The sequence below is a fragment of the Melozone crissalis genome, unplaced genomic scaffold (genome assembly GCF_028551555.1).
Source record: "Melozone crissalis strain CALT ecotype California unplaced genomic scaffold, PUWL_Pcris_2 ptg000056l_1, whole genome shotgun sequence".
NCBI lineage: Eukaryota > Metazoa > Chordata > Aves > Passeriformes > Passerellidae > Melozone > Melozone crissalis.
Window position 1 is genome coordinate 3,949,426 of NW_026535834.1, and position 23,126 is coordinate 3,972,551.

At 41.0% G+C, this 23,126-nt stretch overlaps 1 protein-coding gene across 1 annotated transcript in view; it reads right to left on the bottom strand.

Moving 5' to 3' along the window:
• Window positions 1–20,010, bottom strand: part of SYNE2 (spectrin repeat containing nuclear envelope protein 2) — a 158,590-nt gene extending 138,580 nt beyond the window's left edge. The window contains exons 1-11 of the mRNA XM_054286717.1: window positions 19,932–20,010; window positions 9,579–9,640; window positions 8,558–8,653; window positions 8,202–8,279; window positions 8,017–8,109; window positions 6,689–6,870; window positions 4,888–5,084; window positions 4,346–4,446; window positions 3,543–3,644; window positions 2,673–2,810; window positions 1,681–1,845 (exon numbers count right to left, since the gene is read on the bottom strand). Of these exons, the coding sequence (XP_054142692.1) occupies window positions 1,681–1,845; window positions 2,673–2,810; window positions 3,543–3,644; window positions 4,346–4,446; window positions 4,888–5,084; window positions 6,689–6,870; window positions 8,017–8,109; window positions 8,202–8,279; window positions 8,558–8,653; window positions 9,579–9,640; window positions 19,932–20,010 (1,293 nt within the window). The remainder of the gene's footprint in view (window positions 1–1,680; window positions 1,846–2,672; window positions 2,811–3,542; window positions 3,645–4,345; window positions 4,447–4,887; window positions 5,085–6,688; window positions 6,871–8,016; window positions 8,110–8,201; window positions 8,280–8,557; window positions 8,654–9,578; window positions 9,641–19,931) is intronic.
• Between the last annotated feature and the right edge of the window lie 3,116 nt (window positions 20,011–23,126).

Sequence of the window (23,126 nt, forward strand, 5' to 3'; positions counted from 1 at the left end):
CTGACTTCTCTTATCATTGTGCATCTACCTAAATATAAGGATCACAGACCTTACACTACTCCTGTTATCAGTTTTTTCTGCATTTTCACTATCATCTTTAGGAGAAACAAAACATCATTCTACCAGCTTCAGGGTATTAAACTGCTCTTTGCTATCCCTTAGCAAAGGTTGACAGCAAAACCTGTTGAATAAATCTATTATGTCACCTGCTCCACAGTTCATTTGACTGCTCAATAAATCTGTGTCTAACACCAAGCTGACATGGTATCAAATTAACCATTCAATGGCCAGTGTCCCGTGATTGGGGAATATTTCACAGGCATGTGTCTCAGCACCAAATTCCCTACCTGAAAATAAAAAATAACATGTGTTGCAAAAAGATAAGCCTATTTCTCAGTGGCATATAAAAAAAAAAGCTACAATTTCATTTCTATGTTATAAAATCTGCCACAAAGCATGTTAATGGAAATGGCTAAATCCTGAAACAGCCTTCAACCACAAAAATAGTTCACAGATTTTCAACACTGGATTTTGAAATCTTCACACTGAAGCACAGACAATTATGAGCACTGGTGGATGATTTCCTAGATCTTAAAAATTTGCATTATAAGGTACCACCTTGCCAGTATGATCCCTACACACAACATACTAAAAGGGGAAAAATTTTCAGTAGGATGTCTTCCCATCAAGAAAAGAGGATTTGGCAGAAATTAAGCATTAATGTGTTTCTTCTTCTGAAGAAACGACATTATTTCATCTATATGTTTAATGGGAAAAAATAAATGCCTTAAGAAATGACATCAGTCTCTATCTTACTCTTAAAAATGCTTTAAGTACCTAGGTTGCACAACAGAAATCTTTGAACAAATGGCTAAAGACTGACAAAGCTGTTACCAGTTAAAAAGTCATCTCTCCAATCAGGAACTGACTAGAAACAGTACAACAGAGAAGTGTTATTAAGACACTTGCAAGAACCTCCACTGCCCATTCTTTCAAATTCTCTTTAAGGACAATGTCACAAAACCAGCAAATTTCTTTATAGAAACCCCAAATATGGCATTATGATCACCAGCCAGGCATCAACACATATACTCTTTCAGAACTTTCAAATTCAAAAGGATGTTTAAACTATTATCTATACAAATATTTGAAGATCAGAATAAATAACTTGCATGGTACAAAGGTATCAAAATATCCTTGCCTTGAATGGAACTAAAGAGTGATTCAGCAAATATTTAACTTTAAACACACAAACTTCTTGAACTATTTAACTTTTAAACACACAAACTTCTTGAACTCCCTGGAATGCAACCTTAAGCTCAAGTGCTTTTCTGAATAGGTATGCATTCAGAACAGATTTAAAGATAAAGATGCAATTATCCTGTGATATTACTTAACAAACAAACAAGTTGCAGGAACCACATAAAAAAGAATAGCATAATTTACTCATTGAGGCAGTACTCAAATTTAATCTCCCCGCAGTGAAGTCTGAAACCTGCCTTATAGACCCATGAAGTTATTTAATTAAACTCATAATTCTTCAAAGGTATGTTCAGAAGAGCTTTTCATCTTCAAAAGACAAACATATGCACACCACTTCCCAAAATGTCAAACAGCAATTCCATAACAAGTGCTTTGCCAGGTCAAACTGAAGCAGAATTTCCTTTGTGATCAGCATACCTTAAATATTACAATTATTTCTCTGAAGACAGACATTGCTTTGAAAGGGTCCTGTAAATCAGGCAAATCTTCTGCCTGCAGACGTTCCACCTCCTGGAGCCAAGCCTCAATGCTATCCAGAGGGGAGGGCAACATCTGGTCCAGCTTTGCTTTCCACTCGTTAATCTTTAAAAGGAAAACAAGTGGATTAAATCTCTCACTATTATTTTCTTCCCCATCTCCAAGATGCTGATATAAGCTGCATAAGCTGGTGCTCAAGACATCCCAGGAACCCACTCCCTCATGCCTGTCAGAAAAAAAGAGTTTCCAGTGAAGTCAGCTAAAATCAGCCCCGTTTACCTCAAACCCAGGTTTGCTCCCAGTCTGTAACCTCTGCAACACCACAGAGAATTTGGCATTCCTGTCCTTTGCTGGTGACCATAACAAGACCCAGAAACAGGAAAATTTATAGCGAACTAGTTGCAAAATAGGGGGGAAAATAGAGATGAACAGCTTTTTGTCTGTCATGGGGCTGACAGGGGAGCATCTCTTCCACAAAGAGCAATTCCCACCATGGCCCTACACACCCCAATCTGAGCCAACACACCAACCCCACTGCAAAGCACTGACCAACCAGGCCCCACTAGATCAGTGTCTGTGCTCTGAGCCATAACTGTGTCCCAGAATAACCTTTTAAGCATAAATAGGCCAAAAACTTTGATCAGAAGAGGGCTTTGAGATAACCAGATGCATTTCCAGGGATGTTTCAGTCTTGAGGCTCAGGAGGCAGAAGGGTAACACACAAAAAGTCACCTTCTGCCTCCTCTTGGGCACTGAATGACACTCAGACTGTCTGGACTTCAGGTTCAGGGTCAAACCTCTTTTATCATCCCAAATAAAGCATCATCCCCCCACTTTTCCCAGTGTGAGTTCCTGAGGTAGACTTAGGCTTCTTCATCCATCCCACACACTCATGCTGGTAATGGGGTGAGCAAGAGAGAAATGCCTCTGACCTGAGAGATCACTTTATCCCACTGTTCCCTCATCTGCTGCTGGCCTTCACTCAGCTCAGCTTCACCCCTTTTTGATGACAACACAGGCAGAAAGGGGATTTTCTCTCGGTTAAATGTTTCCATAAATGACATCATTTCCTAGAGATAAAATAGAAGAGCAATTCACAGAAGACGTCGGATGGAGGCTCACAGAGCCAAGTCCTGCCTTTGAACACACTGCTAGGAGCTCCATTAACTTCAAAGGGTGTGATGCATGCAAAGGCAAGACAGCAAGAGGCATTCCTGTCTCCAGGCAATATTTGGGTCTGAAATTATAGGTGCCATTCCCTAAGTCTGTATTTAACATAATGTCAGTGCAGTGAGAACACAGTTCTCTCCTCCCAGCAAGAGAAAGGGAAAATTCCTCCTCTCACAGTTCCCCATGGGCCACTTTATTACAAACTCTGGCTACAATATAAGCCAAAGGAAATTTTGCTGCAGCACAACCTAGAGCCAGCAATTCAACTACTCCTCTACAACATTTGCTGGGTAAAACCTACTGTAGTAATTAGCACAGAAATAGCAAAAGTAACTCTGTGAAGGGCCTACGTGCTTGAATCTTGTCCAAGTCTTCAACTACGTCAATTAATGAAGACACTACTTTACTCTTTCCAAAACCTTTGCTCAAAAATGAAATAACATATCTCTTTTTCATAACAGAGAGAATTTAGCCTACCTTTCCTTCAATCATATGAGGGATTTAACAATTACATCGTCAGATTTCCAAGTTTTCTTTAAAAGCTTATTTAACAGTTCAGACAATGAAGATGAAAAATATTAAAAACATTCACAGAAATAGATTATTTTCACAGAACATGAAATGCAACTTACTTTGTACTTCTGGTAGTATGTTTCATTCTCTGTTTCCACCAGCAGTTGTGCAAACTTCTCCTCCTGTGCAGCCAACCAGCCCCTGGCCTCTCTTACTTTCTCCTGGTAATTAGAGCAGAAAATTTCATTTTTCCATTTTGCAAGCATTGTTTTTAATTTACATTGTGCCATAAAACAACACTCATTGAGCATATGATAAAATCCATTCAAAGTTATTGAAAAACAATTAGTAACTCCTGGGGACCCTGATGAGTTTTGAGTCAGGCACTATTACATTGCAGGGACAAAGTTTTAAACCTGGCACCCGGATATATGAAGACATCAAAAAAAGACCTGACTGCAGTTCTTCTGAAAGGAGATTATCAGCATGTGAAAAACCAATTAAACTCTCATAAGGAAATACATGGAATACAAAATGTGGGTTTCTGGTCAGTGTTATCTGTCAGAGGCAACTTCTGTCCACTTTACATGTCAGCCACTAAATTTTAAAGCTGGTTGTTGTGTGCATCTGCAAATCTGCTTTTCCTCCAATGTTTACACAGACTTCAGAGCACACATGAAGACAACTCTGCAATAGTTAAATGAAAACAAAACAACCTGCACAGCAATTCCACCTGTAGGACCAACCAAAAATCTCTAACATGGAGTTTTTTCTACCACACAGGAGCATCAGAAGGCTCAAACCAATTCAGTTTGAACTAGCAGAATCAGAGGATCTACTACGTGCTACTGACTCAGATATAAACTGGGCAAAGACAGCACATTCATTTGAAAATGCCTCAGTGATAACCCACACAACATACCTGCATGTCTTCCTCAGACTCAGGCAAATTCTTGGAGTATTGCAGAAACTGAGCCACGTAAGTCATGATTGATTTTTCATCTGGATTCACAGTGTCAACATCTACAAGAGCCAATACAGCATTTACATAATTATGCAGCCTTCTAGGCCTGATCACATAATTACACACTATGCTGCAGTTATTAAAACACATTACCATAAACATGTTTATTTTGCAACAGCTCACTTAACATGCCATTGACAGAAATTAATATGAACATTTTTTTCCTTGGGAATATTTTAATAGAACATGATTAAGTAATGAAAAAGTTTCTCCCATGAACAGGAAAGTTTCATATCATTTCTTCTGCATATTGGTCCTGCAATTGTTGCCAATTCAAAAATCCTACAGTTCCTAGGTACAGCTGATGTTTTAAAATAAAGAACCTCAGGTTTGAGCATTACAGCAAACATCAGTGTTCCACTTCAAACTTAAGCACAGTCTCAGAGATCACATTAATCTCACTCCTAATAACAAAGATTTTTAAAAAGCTGATCATTTACCTTCAGGCTCCAGAAGCCGTGGGATATTCAGCTCCAGTTCTGCAATTCTGAAAGCCTCTTTCAGGTTTTCTTTATTGCTTCTGGCTTTTGCCTTCTCCAGATCAACCAGACCTGGCCTCAAGGTTTGGATGATGGCTAAAAAAGCCAGTCCACTTCGCCAGCTGGACTTGAAATCAGTGACACTGACAGAGCCATGCCTGTCCCAGAAATGAGTGGAAACAAAATGTTAGGATATCTGAAGAAACAGGATTTAAATACCAATTTAGAAATAGAGTACAAATTCAGTAAAATGGAGTATGAACCAAACCCAAAAGCATCTCAGCACTGAACTTCTGCACAAGGCAGACAACAACACAGCCAGTACTAGCAACCCCAACAATTACTTCTTTTTACAAGATGACTATTTCTTTTTGTCTTCTACTGCATTCTGAAGATAAAGCCTTGCTGATTCAAATCCTCTCTAAACATCACCTTTGTGCTCAACATCTATGCATTCTATGGGGTGGAAAAGCAACAAGAAAAGCACTGCAGAACATGTATTTGTCTGTAAGGACAACAAGAACTGGCATTTTAGAAAATCCAAATCTTAAAAGCATTGTTATTAGTGCAGGAAAAAGTATTTAATTTTCTCTTTATTAGCTTAGTGTCCCTGAATCATCTTTTATTAATGTTCACAGTCTGAACAGTGCTGTGAGGTGCCCAGTAATGCAGGCCACAATGAATTCTGGGACAGCTTTCCAAAAACAGCCTGTATGTTATGAGTATGTTACAGCATGAAAAAGATGTGGGGTTTCAGGCAATCAGATTCAGTCACAAAACAATGGGCCAAGTCTTTAAAGATTTGTTTCTTTACCAAAAACTACAGGATTCACTGGTAACAAAATATTTCAACATAATGCCAGTTCAGAAATGAGACTGCAAACCAGACAGCAATATTGCTGAAAAACAGGCAAAAGGAAGAGGAAGATTACATGGGTAAAGAGCTGGTTTTGATGTGCCAATTAATCTTCTGATAAAAGACAGGCAAACCTCAATGCCATTCTACTGGCAGAAAGTGTCTGATGTGCTGATGAAAGCCTTTATCCCCCACTAATAACATGGAATATTAGTAGGATTTTGTTAGCAAATAAAACAACCCAAAGAGCTGAGGAGAAAGAGCTGACATTACTGTAAAGCACATTTGGAAGATCCTGGAGTGAAGCAGCAGCCCTTGAAGAAAATGTAAATATCGGTATCTGCTCTAGACTGTGTGCTATGAATACTCCCCCTGAAAGCAGCAGTGCTATCCGTACATCAAGCACAGGGAAACATCTTGTTAGAATTAGGGACTAGGACCACCAGGATTAGCATCCTCCTTTGGGATCATGCAGTGTTTTGACAGAAAAGCATGAGTTGTGGGACCACAGAAATCCTACATTTTCCATTAAAAAATATTTTAAAAGCCTTGCGACTGTGTGAATCAGAGCCAACCATGAGGATTAAAACAAGTAAAGCATGGAAACATTTCACTAGACTTATCACACAGGAGCCCTAAAAAAGGAAAAGCCAAACAACTCCGATTACACTGTTGTGTTTAATTAGTAAGATGAGCTTCACTTTATTATATTTAAAGGACTCATGTCAAAACATTTGGGGCCTGACAGATGCTCAAAGTACTGGTAACCAAAACTGAAAGTTAAAGGATTTTCTGCTAAGCTGTCACTAAGTAATCTTAAAAAACAGGGGGAAATATCACCACACTTAGAGGAAAGGAGTAATACAAAGTGTAGCATGTTAATTATAAGTTTTGGTTGGAACTTACAGTGAACACTGTTCCTTTGCCCACAACAAAAGAGCCTTTGTAGCAGACATCTTCCACCGTTCCTTAATTTTAGCACTTTTTTTAGCTGATCTGTTTGCCTTTGGAGAGGAGTCAGCAGCACCTGGACCATCAGGTGAAGGCTGATTGTAGGTACAGGCAAGTGTCCTGGCCAGTTCTTCAATCTGTCAGAGAAGATGGGACACTCAATGAGGCTTCAGTGAGAGATTCCCAAGGAATTAATGGGAGAACAGCAGAGAATTAGACAGGACTCAGCCACAGATGTAACAGTAGCTTCCCTGTCTGCCAAAAATCAAACCAGGCTTTTTAATCTTCACAATCTGAACCATTTCATGCTGAATTCCCATATTTAGGCATTTTTTGGCAGGATATATTCACCCCAAGACTTGTGTGTTATGCTGTGGGTACCAGAAATGACACCAAGGGACCTTCTCAGTCAATTTCTACCCTAACCACTGACAGCAGCCCATGGCATTGTAGTTTCTGCTGTCAGGAGTGACAAATATCAGGCATAGTCAGTTTGCCTGCTCATTCAGAGTGCAGGAAAACCTACCTGACAGACTATTTGGTTAGAAAAGCCTGGTTTAGATAAAAAGGTAATTGCACAGGCCATAAGCAGCAAAAGAGTCTTTGGCATCAAAGTACCTCTACCACAAAATATATGGGCTAAATATTGCTGGAAAACTTTGTTTCTTAGTGCTCTCCTGAGCCCCAGTCACCAGTCAGAGCACCTACTGGTGCACAATTCTCCCTAGAAGCCAGCTTGGCTCCAGCACCCTCTGCAGCCCCACACCATGATTAAATCAAGGCCCTGGGCTTTCACACCTCATGCCCATAACCTCATGCCATGCAAGGTGCACACTCTTATTGTGCAAGAAACATGACTTTGACAGCCTTTGTGTTATTTCATGCATTATTACTGAAAAAAAAACAAACAAGAATTGTAGATTATGAGCAAAGTCAGCACTTAGGAGTGAGGCTGCCTCTGAGAGAGGGATGAGCCATTACACACTATTTGCTCTTTTTGGAGCTTAATCATTACAGACCTTAGACAAACAAAGTTTAGCCCATTTTTTAACTGGTTATTTAAAAAAAAAATCCTCAGTATCTTTCCTTCCTACCATGTGCAGCTAGGTACTGTTCATCACTGCCCTGCTCTGGTGCATCTCTTCCTTGAGATGCCACTTCCACATGTCAGAAAATAATCTTTTGTTCAGTACTAATTCATCTTATTTAGCAATCATGTAAGTCAACACATTTTTGTGCTTCTCCCCTCTACTAAAACTCTCTTACATCGCTGAAATACTTACATGAAAATGAAATATAATGGTCCAGATTAGGCCAAGCACAATGGAAGGTTTTCCTTCAATAATGTCAGCTACATGAATATTTATGAGCTTCAGCTAAGGAGAGGAAAAAAAGGATCATTGTTAACAAAGAAAATGTTCCACTAGCTAAACTGGCTTTAGTTGTGAATTTTGAAGTTAATACTCACTGATCTGCTCTTTAAAAATGTCAAAGCATTTTCTATATTACTTCTACACTGGAAGGTATTAAATCCTTTTTCCCGTGGCTGCAAAGCAAAAAAAAAAAAAAAAACAGGTTATATCTTCAACTGCAAAAATTAATTTTATTCTATATTTTGAAAAGGGAAGTCCAGCAAAAATCCATAAATTACTTTGGATCAACTTACTTCAGCATGTTTCAGAGTCAATGGTATAAAAATAAGTTACTTGAAACTAACTCTATGACCCCAGAGGGATGATTCATATGGTTGCACTTAAGCATATCCAGAAATCTTTGCTGGACTTGACAAAGGATTGAGGTAATATTTTTATTACTCTGTCTTACCAGATGTTGGCCTGAAAGCACTTCCAACAGATCCAGAAGCAAATGTCCCTGCTGTATGTCTGTATACAGGTCTGAGACAACATAAGGAGGGATATGCTGCAAGATAAATTTCAATCTTTTGTCATTTTGAATTCAACACACTACAGAACATCACAGATTACTCTGCTGTTAAATAATGTTTAGCACCCTTTATTTTTTTCATTAAGCTGCAATAAAAATCCTTCATCTAAATTGCCACATCCTGCTTCTTCTAGCCCATTACTATGTTTGTGTGTTATTCCCTCCTCCTTGTCCTGCCTCTGTGTTTAAAAGGGTAATTTTAGACCTCACTTTCAAGCACTCACATTTTTCAAGGAGGTCTGGGGCAAAATAAAAAAAAAGAGAAAGGGAAAGCTAAACTAGGCAGTTAATTCATATTTTGACATCTTACTCAACATTAAGTACAAATTTGAGTATACAGCTGCATAACTAAACCTCTTTTCACCCACACAACACTAACTTATCAAGAGCTCAGCAGCTTCTGCTCATGGAGGGACCAAAACAAAACTATATTTTGTTTCTACCTGAGCAAGTCAGAGCCCCAGCACATGCTGCAGGAGCTGTTTCCTGAGAGCTTAAAGAGCACTTCCACTACTATGTGGTTTGTCTTAATACTTACCAGTCACTCAGGTCATCTCATTAAACTCATGTTCTTGGATTGCATAATGGAACAACACTTACCTAATCCCAGTAAAACCAACTGTAAACTCAGAAACTCATAAAACCCTCAGACATGTGCCTCAATCCACCACAAGTTTTACCACATGAGTAAGGAGAGTGACATCCACACACAAATCACCTCATACAAGTGTCCTTGGATGTGCCCCAATACAGTGCTGCTGCACTTACTAAACAAATGCTTCTCGGGGCTACTTTTCCCATCCAGTGCCTAAAAAAACTCGTAGCAATTTTGTTTGTTCCTAAAAAAATTTAATCTCTAACCAGCATATCTGAATGGCTTGGCTAAAGAACCCCCATTTACCTTTGCCAATATTGAATTTATCCAACTAGTGAAGGTTTTCTTCTGTGTAAACTCTCGCTGGACTGGAAAATAAAAACAAAAGAGAAACTAAAGTTAATGGAAAAAATGATCAGGTTTTATTCCTCTTTCCCAGAAAGACACACAGTATCCACCTCAAACCCAAGGTCTGTTCTTCCAGATATTAAGTTACTATTTAATATCAGTTTTTCTCAACTCTTGTTTCATAGCTCATACTTTCTTGCTTGCTGAGTTGGTACTGCAAAGACCTCTACAACCATCAAGCACAACCTACAGGATGCAGAGAATAACTAATGAAGGTTTTCTCAGAAGATCAGCAAATACAAATAGCGATGTGAAAGCAGAATTCTACAGAGAAATATGTCTGCAATAGCTCTGTCCATCCCTAGGTGTTCCTCCCAGGACTCAGGGCCGTCATCAGTACAAGATACAACCTGGAATTTGAGAAAAGCCATGCATTAAATTGGATGCAGGCTGGAGTTAGGTGATAAATGCACATCTGTAGGTGAAGCCTCACCATGAGATATCTTTGCTAACTAAGGGCTGGAGAGAGTTAGGAGGCTGTCATGGGGAAATACAGCCTCTACCTGCATCCTTTCCACTGCTGGGCCCTCTCTGGGGTGTACAAATTATTAATCCAGCTGATGCCTCAGGTTTTAGCTTTTATGTTTTTCAGACTCCATGCTGCTTTAGTGTGCAGGTCGGAACTTTATATTAAGGGATGGGGAGCTCTCTTCAGAGTAGGGAGACAAAACAATTCCTTCTCTAGCTGGGGACCAAGGACAAATGATCCAAATCTCAGGCCCAAGAGCATAAACAACATGGACTGAAGAGAGAAAAACAAGGATGGGACTTCATAACCTAAAGCTATAACTGAACAATTAACTCCAGTATGCAAATGGACCAGAACTTGTAAAAGTGTGAGACCAGTGACCAGTTGTCCATTTTGTGACCATTTTGGTTCATCTTGGGTGTAGCTCTGGCTGGGCTCTTGTGCAGCCCAAGGTTGATCCATTGAGCCCTTTTAATAAATTCCTACTTTATTCCTTAACTCTGTCTAGCCTCTGTTCTAGGTCAGCCTTTACAAAGTATCATAGCCAAAAAGGAGCACACAGGATGCTAATACAAGCAAGAGGAAGAAGAAAAGGCTTGAACTTGTGCTGCAGCAGAAAACAGTGAAATGGGACTCAAATCATGACCCAGTGACACAGAGGTGCAGCTCTGCACCCAGGGCCCTGGTGGTGTCACACAGAGAGCAGCCACCAACCAGCAGCTCTGCAGGGAGACAGGGAGCTGGTTAAGCCCATGTTTCAGAAACCAGAGTATTTGAACAGCTTCTCACACCTGCCTGCGGGCAGCAGACATGGAGGAAAGCCCAGTTCCCCCAGAAGGTGAAGCAGAGGGTGAGTTGGACCAGAGCAGCTCCCCAGCCTTGTCAGGGGCAGTGAATTACCTGACTTGCCAGCCCATGCTCCCTCCCAAAACACCACTCCATTTCCAAGGCACACCACAAAACCCACTCATCCCTACAGGCTGAACACAGGTCTCAGGTGACAAACAGAGGTGCCGGCCCCTGAGATGATGGACTCACATCTGCCACCAGCAGCCATCCCAAAGGCTCGTGAGTGTCACAGACACATTTTATGAAAAATCCTTTCCTTAGGATTTTTTCCTCCTGAGAAGCTGAGAGGCCTCAGGAACAAAATGTAAACATTGATTATCTGCTGCTGTGGAATGCAACAGGTGCATCTGTGATTGGTCTCATGTGGTTGTTTCTAATTAATGGCCAATCACAGTCAGCTGGCTCAGTCTCTCTGTCTGACACACGAGCCTTTGTTATTCATTCCTTCTTTTTCTATTCTTAGCTAGCCTTCTGATGAAATCCTTTCTTCTATTCTTCTAGTATAGTTTTAATATAATATATATCATAAAATAATAAATCAAGACTTCTGAAACATGGAGTCAGAGCCTCATCTCTTCCCTCATCCTAAGACCCCTGTGAACATTGCCACACATGAGAGCCAGCCTGAACACAAACTCCTTTTTATCTCCTTTTCCATAGCAGCCTTGACTGCAAACATTGGGGCTGCCTTCCTAGAAAAAGCATGCATGGAGAAACAAATCTGGGAGACAGGGTGGGAATAGACCATCTCTTCTACCTCTGAAAGCATTTTTTTGCTCAAAAGATTAATTGAAGGCAAGCTTGACATTATAAGGAATGTGCAAGACTTCTCAGCAATAGATATGTATGTTTTGGTAGGCTGGGCAGGATGAAGGAAACCAAAAATACTATGCCCTTGGGGGGAAAAAATAAAGTTGACTGTTCTGCCCATGAAAGTGAAAATGCCAGTCACAGGAAAATGTCCCACACTTTACTAAACCCTGAAAATTTGTAACCACAAACTGCAGTCGTGGGGTCTTCTCATGATCCAAGACAGACCAAAGGCGTTTCAGCGAAGCTTCATCAGCTCATGAAACACAGGAATTCACTCGAGGGCAACCCAGGCTCCTGCTCCTCACCCCACAGGCTGTTTTCTGCCTCACTGGGTGGGTGAGCAGCAACAAAAACATTCACATTACCTGTGTGCAGCGCTGCTTTGCATCTGTAGTGAAGGCATCTTTCATCAGCCCTCCACTAATCTGCAGCACCACCATCCTGCCGGAGCATGAAGCAGGCGGTTTCCCCAGCTGGCTGGATTGTTTTAGGATTCTTTCTAAGCATCACCAAGATTGCCCTCAAAGGGTTAGATAAGGGCAATATTAACAAAAACAAAACAACAAAAATTGGGTTTTGTTCGGAAAACAGAAAATTAAGTGTGCACAGGGCATACAGACAAAACAACGCTGCAATGCTCACAGGGAGGACAAAAATAGCATGGAGATACTGGCTTCATGTTAGCACAGGAGCCAACCACACCCTTCAGCTGAACACCACGTGGGAGCCATTCCAATTACCCAAGCAGCAATTATTGAGTGGCTGTGCTCAATTTTATCAGGCAGGCAAGGCTGGCATTGCTAGCATCTGAAAAGGGACAGAGAGCAAATATTGACTGCTCTGCCTGACGCCAGTGACTCCTGCAGCTGCAGCTCTTGCCAAACACACGCTGCTGCTGCTGGTTTGGAGAACTTGCATTTGAGGTTGGTTCAGATGGTTAAGATGAGCCATTTGGCCTTGTTTTGGTTGACATGCCTATCAAAATGTTTCATAATGCAATAGGGGCCAGATAGTGCAAGTGTTGATTCACATGGGCAACTCTCACCTGGTGAAAGTACAAGGTGGTTATTCCACATGTAAGAACACCTTAAACCCTGCACAAGCTGCCTAACACAACCCACTGGGCTGCTTTCCAAGCAGCTGCTGCCTCTGCTGCATTGTGCCTTTTTTTCCTACCCAAACAAATAATAATAATGGAATCTCCTCCCCAGTTAATAACAGAACTCCATGCTTGCCAGTATTCCCCAGCCTGTAGTGCAGCAGTCAGGGTTTCCACCCCACACACACTCAGCACAGATGTGTTCCTGGCACCGTGGCAGGCAGCTGGATTGCAATTTTCAGGCTGACTGTGTTTTCCCTCCCAGCTCCCCCTCCAATGCTCCTGCTGCTCAGAGGCACAAATGATTTAATCAAGCTCTCCAATTCTTATCTCTACCATGTGGTTAATTAATACAGATTTTTATTTTTATGAGGGTGAATGGATTCTTTGTTAGGCCTTTTTGTAGGACTCTAACTGACCTTGGCTTTCTCTTGCCCCAGTTTTCAAAATATCACTGACCTAGAATAAAAAAGCTACAAAAACCCCCAAACCCTGATCATCCTCTTTACTTCAGGTCAAAACTCACTAAGCTAAAAAGTGTATCTGAGAGAACAAAATAAGAACGTGGTAATCTGAAAATACTCAAAATCTATCACATTTCACCCTGTGTTAACAGCTCTTTAGGGAGGGATAACACATACAAGCAAAGTGTCACGTAGGACAGCCAAAAATCAATAGACACTGCTGGACAATGAGTGTTTTATTCAGTAATGAGCTACCAGCAAGTGCTACAAGCCAGGCTGATCATTAGGAGCTCAGGGACACTGCAGGGACCATGGGAGTGCTGAACTCTCCCCGGAGGGAAAAGGAGAGCAGCAGCACTGCCAGCCACTGTTTTACTCTCAGCCTTCCTTAAACTGTGATGCAGAAAAAACAAGACTTAAAATTAATCTACTCTCCCCTTCTGCCTTCCATGCCTCCCTTCCTGGGGTGGGGGAATGGCAGCTTCAAGGAAAGCACCATCTCCTCCTTCAGCAGGGAGCTGGGGGAAGCAAATGATGGCAGAACAGATGTAGCCTGTCCATCCACAGACATCAAACCCTGTCACCAAAGAGCAAACAGGATTTCTTCTATCACAACAACTTGTGTACCATTGGCAGTGAACAATTTACAACTCTATGGCTTCTTTTCAAAAAAAATAAATTTAAGTGATCACTTTAATGAGCACAAGCCTGTCTGTCTGTCTGTCATCTTCTCATCTCTGTTTCACCAGGAGGAATTACCTCTTGTGTATGATATTTTTGTATCTTCCTTTCAGCACTGAGGTCAGCTGAGGCTATGCCTACAGCAGCGTGCAGGGAGCTCAACAGGAACAGACCAGGGGAGCTGCTGCTCACAACACAGTGTACACACCATGTGTGCAGGGACAGAGGCTGTGCTGGGCTAACTCCAGCCCCAGTGCCCACAGACAGCCACAGCACCTTCCTTATTTCAGTTTCATTCAAAATAACCATTCCCACACTCCCTGACAGAGCAGGAGAATGAACCAAAGGATGGGAAGCAGGGATAACCAGGAGAGCTCCTTCAAGACAGCACTGCAGGTATGAACTAATACACCAACAAGTACATTCTTTAAATTATTGGAACCATCAGAATAACAATCAAGGACTTGCAAATCCAGGTTGAGAGTGAGCAATTAACCCCCAAGCCCTTTGTAAAGTCCCTTCCCTCCCACCCAGCAACAGTTTCATGTTCTGCAGACAGGAAAGCAGGGAAAAGGGTTATTTCCAGCATTTATGTTCAGCAACATGGTGTTAAGCAATTAAAAACAAACACAGAATTCTTTGTCAAGATTGAAAAGTTTACCCAAAACCCAATGAAGATGAGGAAAATGCCTCTACAGGAGGAATGGGTCTTTTCAAATCCAAATGCTACATAAATATGAACTAAATCACTACTACCACATCAGTGAAGCAAGTGGAAACTTTCTGCATTAGTCCTTTCAACCTCCTTTTCCTTTTGAAAGCCAGTTGTCCAGCTTACCACAAGTGCTGCTAACTCAGAAGTACATTCACACCAAGCTTTGCCCTCCTGGCTGTCTCAAACCCTTTTGCTGTTCTCATTGTCAGGATGCTCTGAACCACCAGTCTTCACTGCCACCACAAAGTGATGTTTAGTACTTAGCAGCATGGGCAGGTGGAGATTAAATTCTCAAAAGGTACCAAGCCACATCATCTACATACCAACATACTTTTAAAGATAAACGTTCAAGCGGCTTTTCTAACATTTTAAAGAAAGTGAACAGTGAAACAGGGATCTGACTGTAGTGACTTCACAGGTGCCTTAGGAGCCATCAACTCCTTTGGCATTTTAATTCCAGTTTTTAACCAGTTATACACCACACAATGCATTTAACAAACTGCAATTTACCTAGCAGGAAACACTTTTACGTAACTATACAATCTATTTTTTACGTTAGGCGTGTGAAGCAGACAAAAATACCCATGACTGAATTTTTTCAAGGCAGTGTCATGTGTCAGTTGCCTCTCCAGTGCCATCAGCCCTGTCACATGCCACAAAGCCGTGCACTTACGGGAACTGCAGAGCACTCCTCACCCAGGCTGCATAAACTGGGAATAAATTTCTGTGCAGATCCTATGGGAGCTTCTTGTAAAATTGTAATAAACATTTAACAGACTTTTTAAAATCATTCTGGTAAAGAAAATGAATCTGTAGCTTCAATAAGCAAGTGGCCCCATCAGATGAGATACAGAGTTAAAACAAAAATGCTGGCTAAGGATTATTAATTTACCTTACCTCTGGATGAATTAAGAGGGGCTCAAAAAGAAATACCCTTATTGTAAATCAGAGATGAGTACAATCAACTACAAGCTGCACAACAAAACCTATCCGTACACATCTCTGTATTTTCAATTTCACTTGAAGAGAAATCATTCATGAAGGATTAGACATAACTGCATGAAAAAAGTATCATTCATTTCTTATCACTAAACTCTCTTCAAAAACAGTTCTCTTCAAAAACTCTCTTCAGCTGTAACAACCACATTTCTGTATTATCGTGCTTTGGGTTACAGTAGTAAACAGTAACACACATTAATAAGTGGAGCCAAAAATTAGGAACCCTGCAGTTAACTAAACAGTGAAAGAGTAAGTACACCCCAAACTCCTAGGGCTAAAACACACTTTTGTGATTGAATTAGCTCAGCAAGCATGAAAAGAAAAGGGAAAACAGAGTTCTGGACAGGCGTGGTGGGAAGCACCAGACACAGGGGTCTGTTTGCTATCCCAGGGAAGACAGGGCAAGGATTTGTGCATGGGACAAAAAAATCGAGGTTGAATCCTCCCACAGGTAGAGATTTACATTCCAGAAGCAAGAAATAATCCTGCTCCAGGGTGCACAAACCCTGCAGAGCTCCTGCTGCAGCCACCCCATCCCCGAGCAGCCGCGCGTTCCCCTCGCTGCAATCCTGATCAGCAGCAGAGCTTGGCTCCATCTCCAACAGCTCCCAAAGCTCTGCCAGAAACCCTTCTCTTACCAAGCAGCTGACATTCCTCCTCATCTCAAGCAGCCAAAGGCAATTCTGGATGCTGACTGTGCCTCTCCAGCTCACAGAAGGATGAGCAGCAGGCTGGATGCCTCCCTGGGGCCAGCCCATGATGCAGGGATGGGAGGGAAACCCAGGAGGAGGAGACACAGGACAGGGACCCTGCTTTATCCCTCCCATTCTCATTGCCAGGCAAGCCCTGACTCCTGCCTGCTCCATCCCACACCAAAAGTGACTTCAGGTTCCAAACATGGCCCATGGTGCAACAAAGCATCTCCCTGTCAAGCACCCTCTGCTCACCACAATGTTTGCAGATTGTCTGGCAGGATAAACCCTTCCCTACAGTATTGCCCCACTGGATATAGCAAGTAATAGGTCCAGGCTTTGCACCTGCACTTTTACATGGCTGTGCAAGGATTGCAACAAAGCAATTCTGCAGCTGCTGTAAGATGTGCTGCATCAGAAAACTGTGAAGAAGCAGAGAGGTGCTGAAGGAAAGGGCCCAGATAATGCTGACCTTAATCTGATTAAATTTTATTATAACATCTGGGACAGAGGGAAGGGAGGAAAAGAAAAGAAAATAAAAGAAGCCTGCCAATTCCTGACATCATGCATTTTCATAGCAATTTCCATTTTCTTGGCAGGGAGGGAAAGGGTAACTATTACTCTCATCTGGATATCAGCTTGAAAACTGGTAAAGGTTAAAGAGCAATACATAAATCTGAAAAGATCCATATGTAAGGGTTTATATTCTTGCAGCTTTTTACTTCAGCCTCACGATTTTATGACTATCTTTACTGTCTGGAGATGGGAGCAGTAGAAAACATACTGCTTTCATTTCTTCACCTATTTCCTTCATGTTTTTTAAGCTTCATTAAGTCTCCTTAAAGTAATTAACTGACAAGAAAGATGCACTGAGAACTAAGTTACATTATTACCTATTTTCCAGTGAATTTCTTCATGGCATCTTCTAGGCCAAACACTATTAAGGAAAGTGAATGTTCATCCTTGAACATTCTTCTACCTAAAAATCCACTAAAACAAGCTTTTACACTATTAACCAACTAGCCATAAATTAACAGGAATTCTATAATAATTAGAACTAATAAGTACTAAACCCTCCACTAATTACTTAAATGAGATTGTTCTTGCCCACTCTTTTGCTTCTTTTTCTTCCCAAAAGTGCTCTCCTCATAGAAGACTGTAACTTAAATAACAGTCAAACATACCTAAAATAATGTACCTACACATGGTAGGGAAGGAAAAAAAAAATAAAGCTGATGATTTTGTTACATTTGTTAGGCACAGACTTCACAAAAAGTTATATGACCAAACCAACTGACACATTAAGTTGATCTTGCCCTAATTAACCAGACTAGACAAGTGCTCTATCCCCATGGGATGCCTTTCAGGAATAATGGCAGGTTGGATCACAAAGAATTAAAAAGTAGATTAAAATATATCTAGACTATATCCAGACTAGATCTCAGTCCTGCTTTTCCCTTTATGCACGTCTCCTCTTATGCTGGACATATTCTTTGAAGCTATATCCCAGGAATTCAAAAAAGGAGATCATAGCAAGTTTTACATCCATCTGCAGTCACACAAAATGCAAGCTCCTTTTCTGATAGCTATAAGCAACCACTCCTTGAATCTGAAATTTCTCTCATTGATTTAAGGCAGTCAATATCACCGGCTGCTTCACAAATCTCATCTCAAGATTCCTATTAATGGAAAAACCTGTTTCCTTGAGTGACCCTATTCTTCTTTTTTGACCTTTGCTACCACAGGTCTGTGAGCAGAGCTGCTAATGGTCCCTATATGTCATGTCAGGGAGCATGTCTTTGGAGCTCCCTCACAGCTGTATTGCCATTTGCTTGTTTGACCCTGAGCAGACGCCACAGCTCCATACACAAAATGTGTCAGGACCATTTGTTGTGTCTTCAATCATTACAAAAAATTGCTCATGTCACTTCTAAGGGATATCTCTGGATGTTTTACAACAGCCAGGCACAGACAGCTTGGGCACAAGATTTGCAGTGTGTTCATTTCAGCACAATCTAAGAGCTCCATTTGTTACAGCAAAGGAATACAGTCATTTCAGTTTTACTAAGCAGGGCTCCTTCAATGAGGCACTGACCAAAAATTCAATTGTTTTTCAATACAAACACCAATCTGGCTTTTCAGAAAAAAAAAAAATTGAAAGTAAATCCCTGCCCTAAAAATGGCATGTAACTTCAAATCTGCCTTCAAGCTGAAGAGTGTTTTCCAAATCTGTTTCACAACAACAGCCATCTCAGCCTTTCTACCCAAGGCTGAGTTTGACTGGCACAACAAATGTGTGTCTGACAAGCTGTGCTTGGTGCAAAAGTCAGACCAGCTCCTGTCTGCTACAAGTTTTTGCTTGTTCTCTTGAAAATGCAATGCTGAAGCAAAACGGAAGAAAATTCACCATTAAAGACACTTGGCTTTGGACCGCTATTAACACTCGCTCGTCAAAACACATGGCTTCAACGACAGCACTAGTGCAAATATGGATCACACAAGGGACTTGGCAGAATATTCTTTTGCACCATCTGTTTTCAACATATTTGCTCTCCACCAAGCACCATGTAAATTTCATTGCAAGGGAGTTAAAAGGAAATAGCTCTGTGGAAACAGGAGTCAGTCCATCCGTTCTAGGATGGACCAGGCTCTAAACACATCAAAGCCAAGCTTCTCAGCAGGGCTGGTCCTGCTGCCTGGACTAGCCTCCTTGATAGCCTCCATGAATATGTTCACAGCAAAGTCAACCCTCACAGAAAATCCTTACAGAAGGAAATTCAACACATGAGTAAGGAAAAGCCAAAAGTTCTGAGAAGCCAGATTAGATGCACTCATCATCATTTAAGTGTCCAGGTAGATGCCATTAAACTGAAATAATTAAAAATCATCACTGAGTGCTTCCTTAACAAGTTATAACACATGTAAAAAACATGTAAAAACCCAAATCTTGACCCATAGGAAATTTGTTTAGAAACCACAAAAATTATCCTCACTTGCAAGGGATATAGTAGTTAAAAACATAAAAGCAAATAAAATAAAATAAAATAGTGTAGTCAATAGCTTCATTAAGACAGCTCAATGCAACCACCTAAGTATCAGCAAGCTGAAAACAAGGAAACTAATGAAACTGGCTTGTTTTCATGCTGGTGGTTCCTTTCCAAACAGTTTACAGCAACATGCATTCTGAGAAACACAGCATAAGAACCAGTGAGCACATCAGTACCAAAAAAGGCAACAGATCTGAAAATATCATGAGAAAGTACTAGAAGAGCTTATCTGTCATTTCCCTGCTGAAGCCTCTCTCCTGAAACACAGAAACATCTGCAAAGAAGCACAGACTTGAACTAACTACACTCACCATAACCCCAGTTTAAACAGGTTTCTCAGAATTCCCTTCAACTTGCACACACAGCCACAGATTTTTGACAAAAATCTAAATTAAAAAGGCACAGAAAACTTCAGTGACTTACCTTGCAGCGTTAGATGGAGATCATCTATTTCAGAGGAAGCCTGCTCCTCTGTTGATGCAGATGACTGCTGTAATGCCATATCGAATTCTATGGTGATTCTTCAATCAATTTCCAAACTGAAATTATATTTAAAAAAAAAAAGGAAAAAAATCAGTACAGTTTTACATAAAAATTGATGATGCTCAATGATGATGTGGCACCAAGATACACATTTTGTTTTGGGATTTCTTCCCTTCCCTCAGTTTATACAGAATAAAGTGACTCTTCCCACAGCAGGAACACAAGCTTTGGTCCTTTGACTCTTTTCTAACAGTGGCCAGCAGCACTCCGCAATACAAACCAGGATCCCAGTGGGTCTTCCCATGAAAACAAAAGCACCAGGATTAGGAAAATTCAAACACCGTTGCTTTCTTTGAGAAAGCCAAGATGACAAAAGCCCACAGTGCCTTTGCAGATTGGTAAATGCCAAACATAAGTTTTTTAATCCTTGTACCTTTCAGTCCTCCCTTCCTGTCTGGATAATTGTTACAGAATAGAAACAATCCAGGCAGAATCTGCAAAGATTAAGATGAAATGAAAAAGCAGCATAAGAGAATCAACACAACTGCTGTCTCTGTCTGGTACCTTTGTTACTCCTCAACCCCCATGAAGGAGTTTCTTTTTCCAACTCCTCCATTTTCCTCTCCCTGGATACCTCCCCTATCCCTAATGCAATATTAGAAAACAACATGCTCTATCTTCCTTAAAAAACTACAAGTGATCCTCGTTCTGCAGTACTGTTCAATTTGCCAGGTAGGAAGAACTGGAAGCTTAAGATAGAGACTTATTTTTACCAAGAACCCAGAAGTTAAACAAATTCCAAAAGTAATTAAGCTGAAATTTAATTAAGGGCTTACTCTTAAACAAGCCTTGTTACCTACACAACTGTAACCTTTTCACCAGAAGCACTAGGATTTCCACACCATATATTAATAACTCATCCACCAAGTATATGTCAAAATAAAGGGTGTGAATAGATGAGTCAGGAAATACAACATTAAGGAATGCCAGAGAAATTCTTACATCCATTCCCTTGTGCACATGAATCATGAGGCAGCCTTTGTTTACTCCACTCTATACTATTTTTCCTCACTCTCTGTCTCCTTCACTGAGCAGAAAGGACAACATGCACTCCACGAGGAGCTCTTCAATATTTTACTTTCCTCACCCTGAACAATGTGTGTCCTTGTCCTTTATCCAAGAGCTGCTCTGATGACAGGATTATTGAGTCACTCACAAGATTTTCTATGGCACTCACCACCCTGGCATCTGAACACTTCACAAACATCAATCAATTCACATTTACAGCACCTAGGTGAGACCAGGGGTTATTGCCCACAGTTAGAATCACATCATGCTTTGGGCTGGAAAGGACCATCAGTCCAAACCCCCCGCCATGGGACACCACTTTAGTGATGACAAGCAAAGGCCAGACAGAGAGAAAAAAAAGGCAACAAAAAAAGTGGATTTCCAGAGAAACAGATATTAGCTGATATGGCTGAAGCACTGATTCCAACTGCTGCAGTGACCAGGCAGCACTTCTGCAAGTCACCAACAGCTTACAACTGCAACTCAAGGCACCAGATCTGAGCAAAGGGAGTTCTAGCTGGGGCAGGTAAAGGTCAGACCTATCTGGATCATCAAAAAAACCCCATATTTTACAAGAGTTTGGCTTGCTTAGCAAGCAAAAATAGGAGGAAAACAACTGATTTGATCTGGGCGCAAGAACACGGTGATATAAACAAGCCAAGCCTTGAGGTTATGATGGAAATCATAAGGTATCTAAATTAGCCAAGAAAGCCAACAAAATGCTGGGCAGAACAAACAAGGGCATCACCAGCAGAGATAGAGAAGTCACTGTCCCACTCTGCTCAGCACTTGTTAGGACACCTGGCATACTGGGTGCAGTTTGGGACCATGCTGTACAGAATATTATGTGGACAGGCTGAGAGAGAAGAGCACAAAGATGACTGGGAGGCCTGTGAGGGGAAATGGCTGAGAAAACTGGGTTTGCTGAGCCTTGAGAAAAGGCTAAGGGGAGAACTTATTACAATGTTCCAGTATTTGAAGGGTGCCCACAGAGAGGATGGAAACTCCCTTTTTACCAGAAGTCACATGGAAAACACAAGGGGTAGTGGGTACAAGTTACTGCTGGGGAGATTTTGATTAAACACAAGAGGAAAATTTTTCATAAAACAATCACTCACTGGATTAACCTCCCCAGGGAAGTGGTGGATTCCACAACACTGGCACTGTTACGATTTGACAGGGCGGGATGCTGTGCCATTTTGTCCGGACCACGCTTTTAGCACAAAATATTGGACAAGATGGTCCTTGAGGTCCCTTCCAGCCTGGAATTCTATAATAAATATTGGGCTCTTACAGGAACTGAGGATGGGCAATGGCTGAGCAAGAATCCAGTGCTCACAGCTATGCTCAAGGCAAGGCAATCTTTCCTGGGAAACTCCCTTCTTTTTTCTCTCAAGATGAAGCAATAAAAATACAAAGTCTGAAAATACCAAATGTCAGGTGGCCTTAATATTTTTTGGTATGACTAAGTCTTGCATTTGGTTTTTTGATCACCACCTTGAAGGTGATGACAAATGGCCCAAGTGGGAAGTATGTAAACAAACTTCCAAACAGTGGAAACTTACATATCTGTTCAATTTCAAAGCACCCACATTTGAGACAATGACATGGGCAGATCCAATTTATGTTCAACTAACTTGCATGATGCTAGAGTCACTGGGACCACAGTCTAGAGGAAAGGAGCAGGATTTGGGATTAAAATTCCATTCTAATAACAGGAAAGTATGCAAGAGCATAAGCAAGTCTGATGGACATTTCATAAACAACACAAAGTATATTTTTAACCTTTCTGTGACTGTTCCTCCTCTGTGCCCAACCCTTGCCAGCTACAGCAACAAAACAGCACAGAGTGTCTCTTTTTATGTAGTGCCTCTTTTAAAGCAGTGTCTCTTTTTATTTGCTTCACTGCACTTCATGTGATGGGACCCCAATCTCAGTTCAGATCTCTAACCAGTCAAGTAGTTAAAGCTAATAAAACTTCCAGGATTTCAAAGCAGAAAGTATATTAAGGTCTAAAGCAGGAATAAACTTTAATTGTTACTTAATTTATGAATTAATTTACTTCAA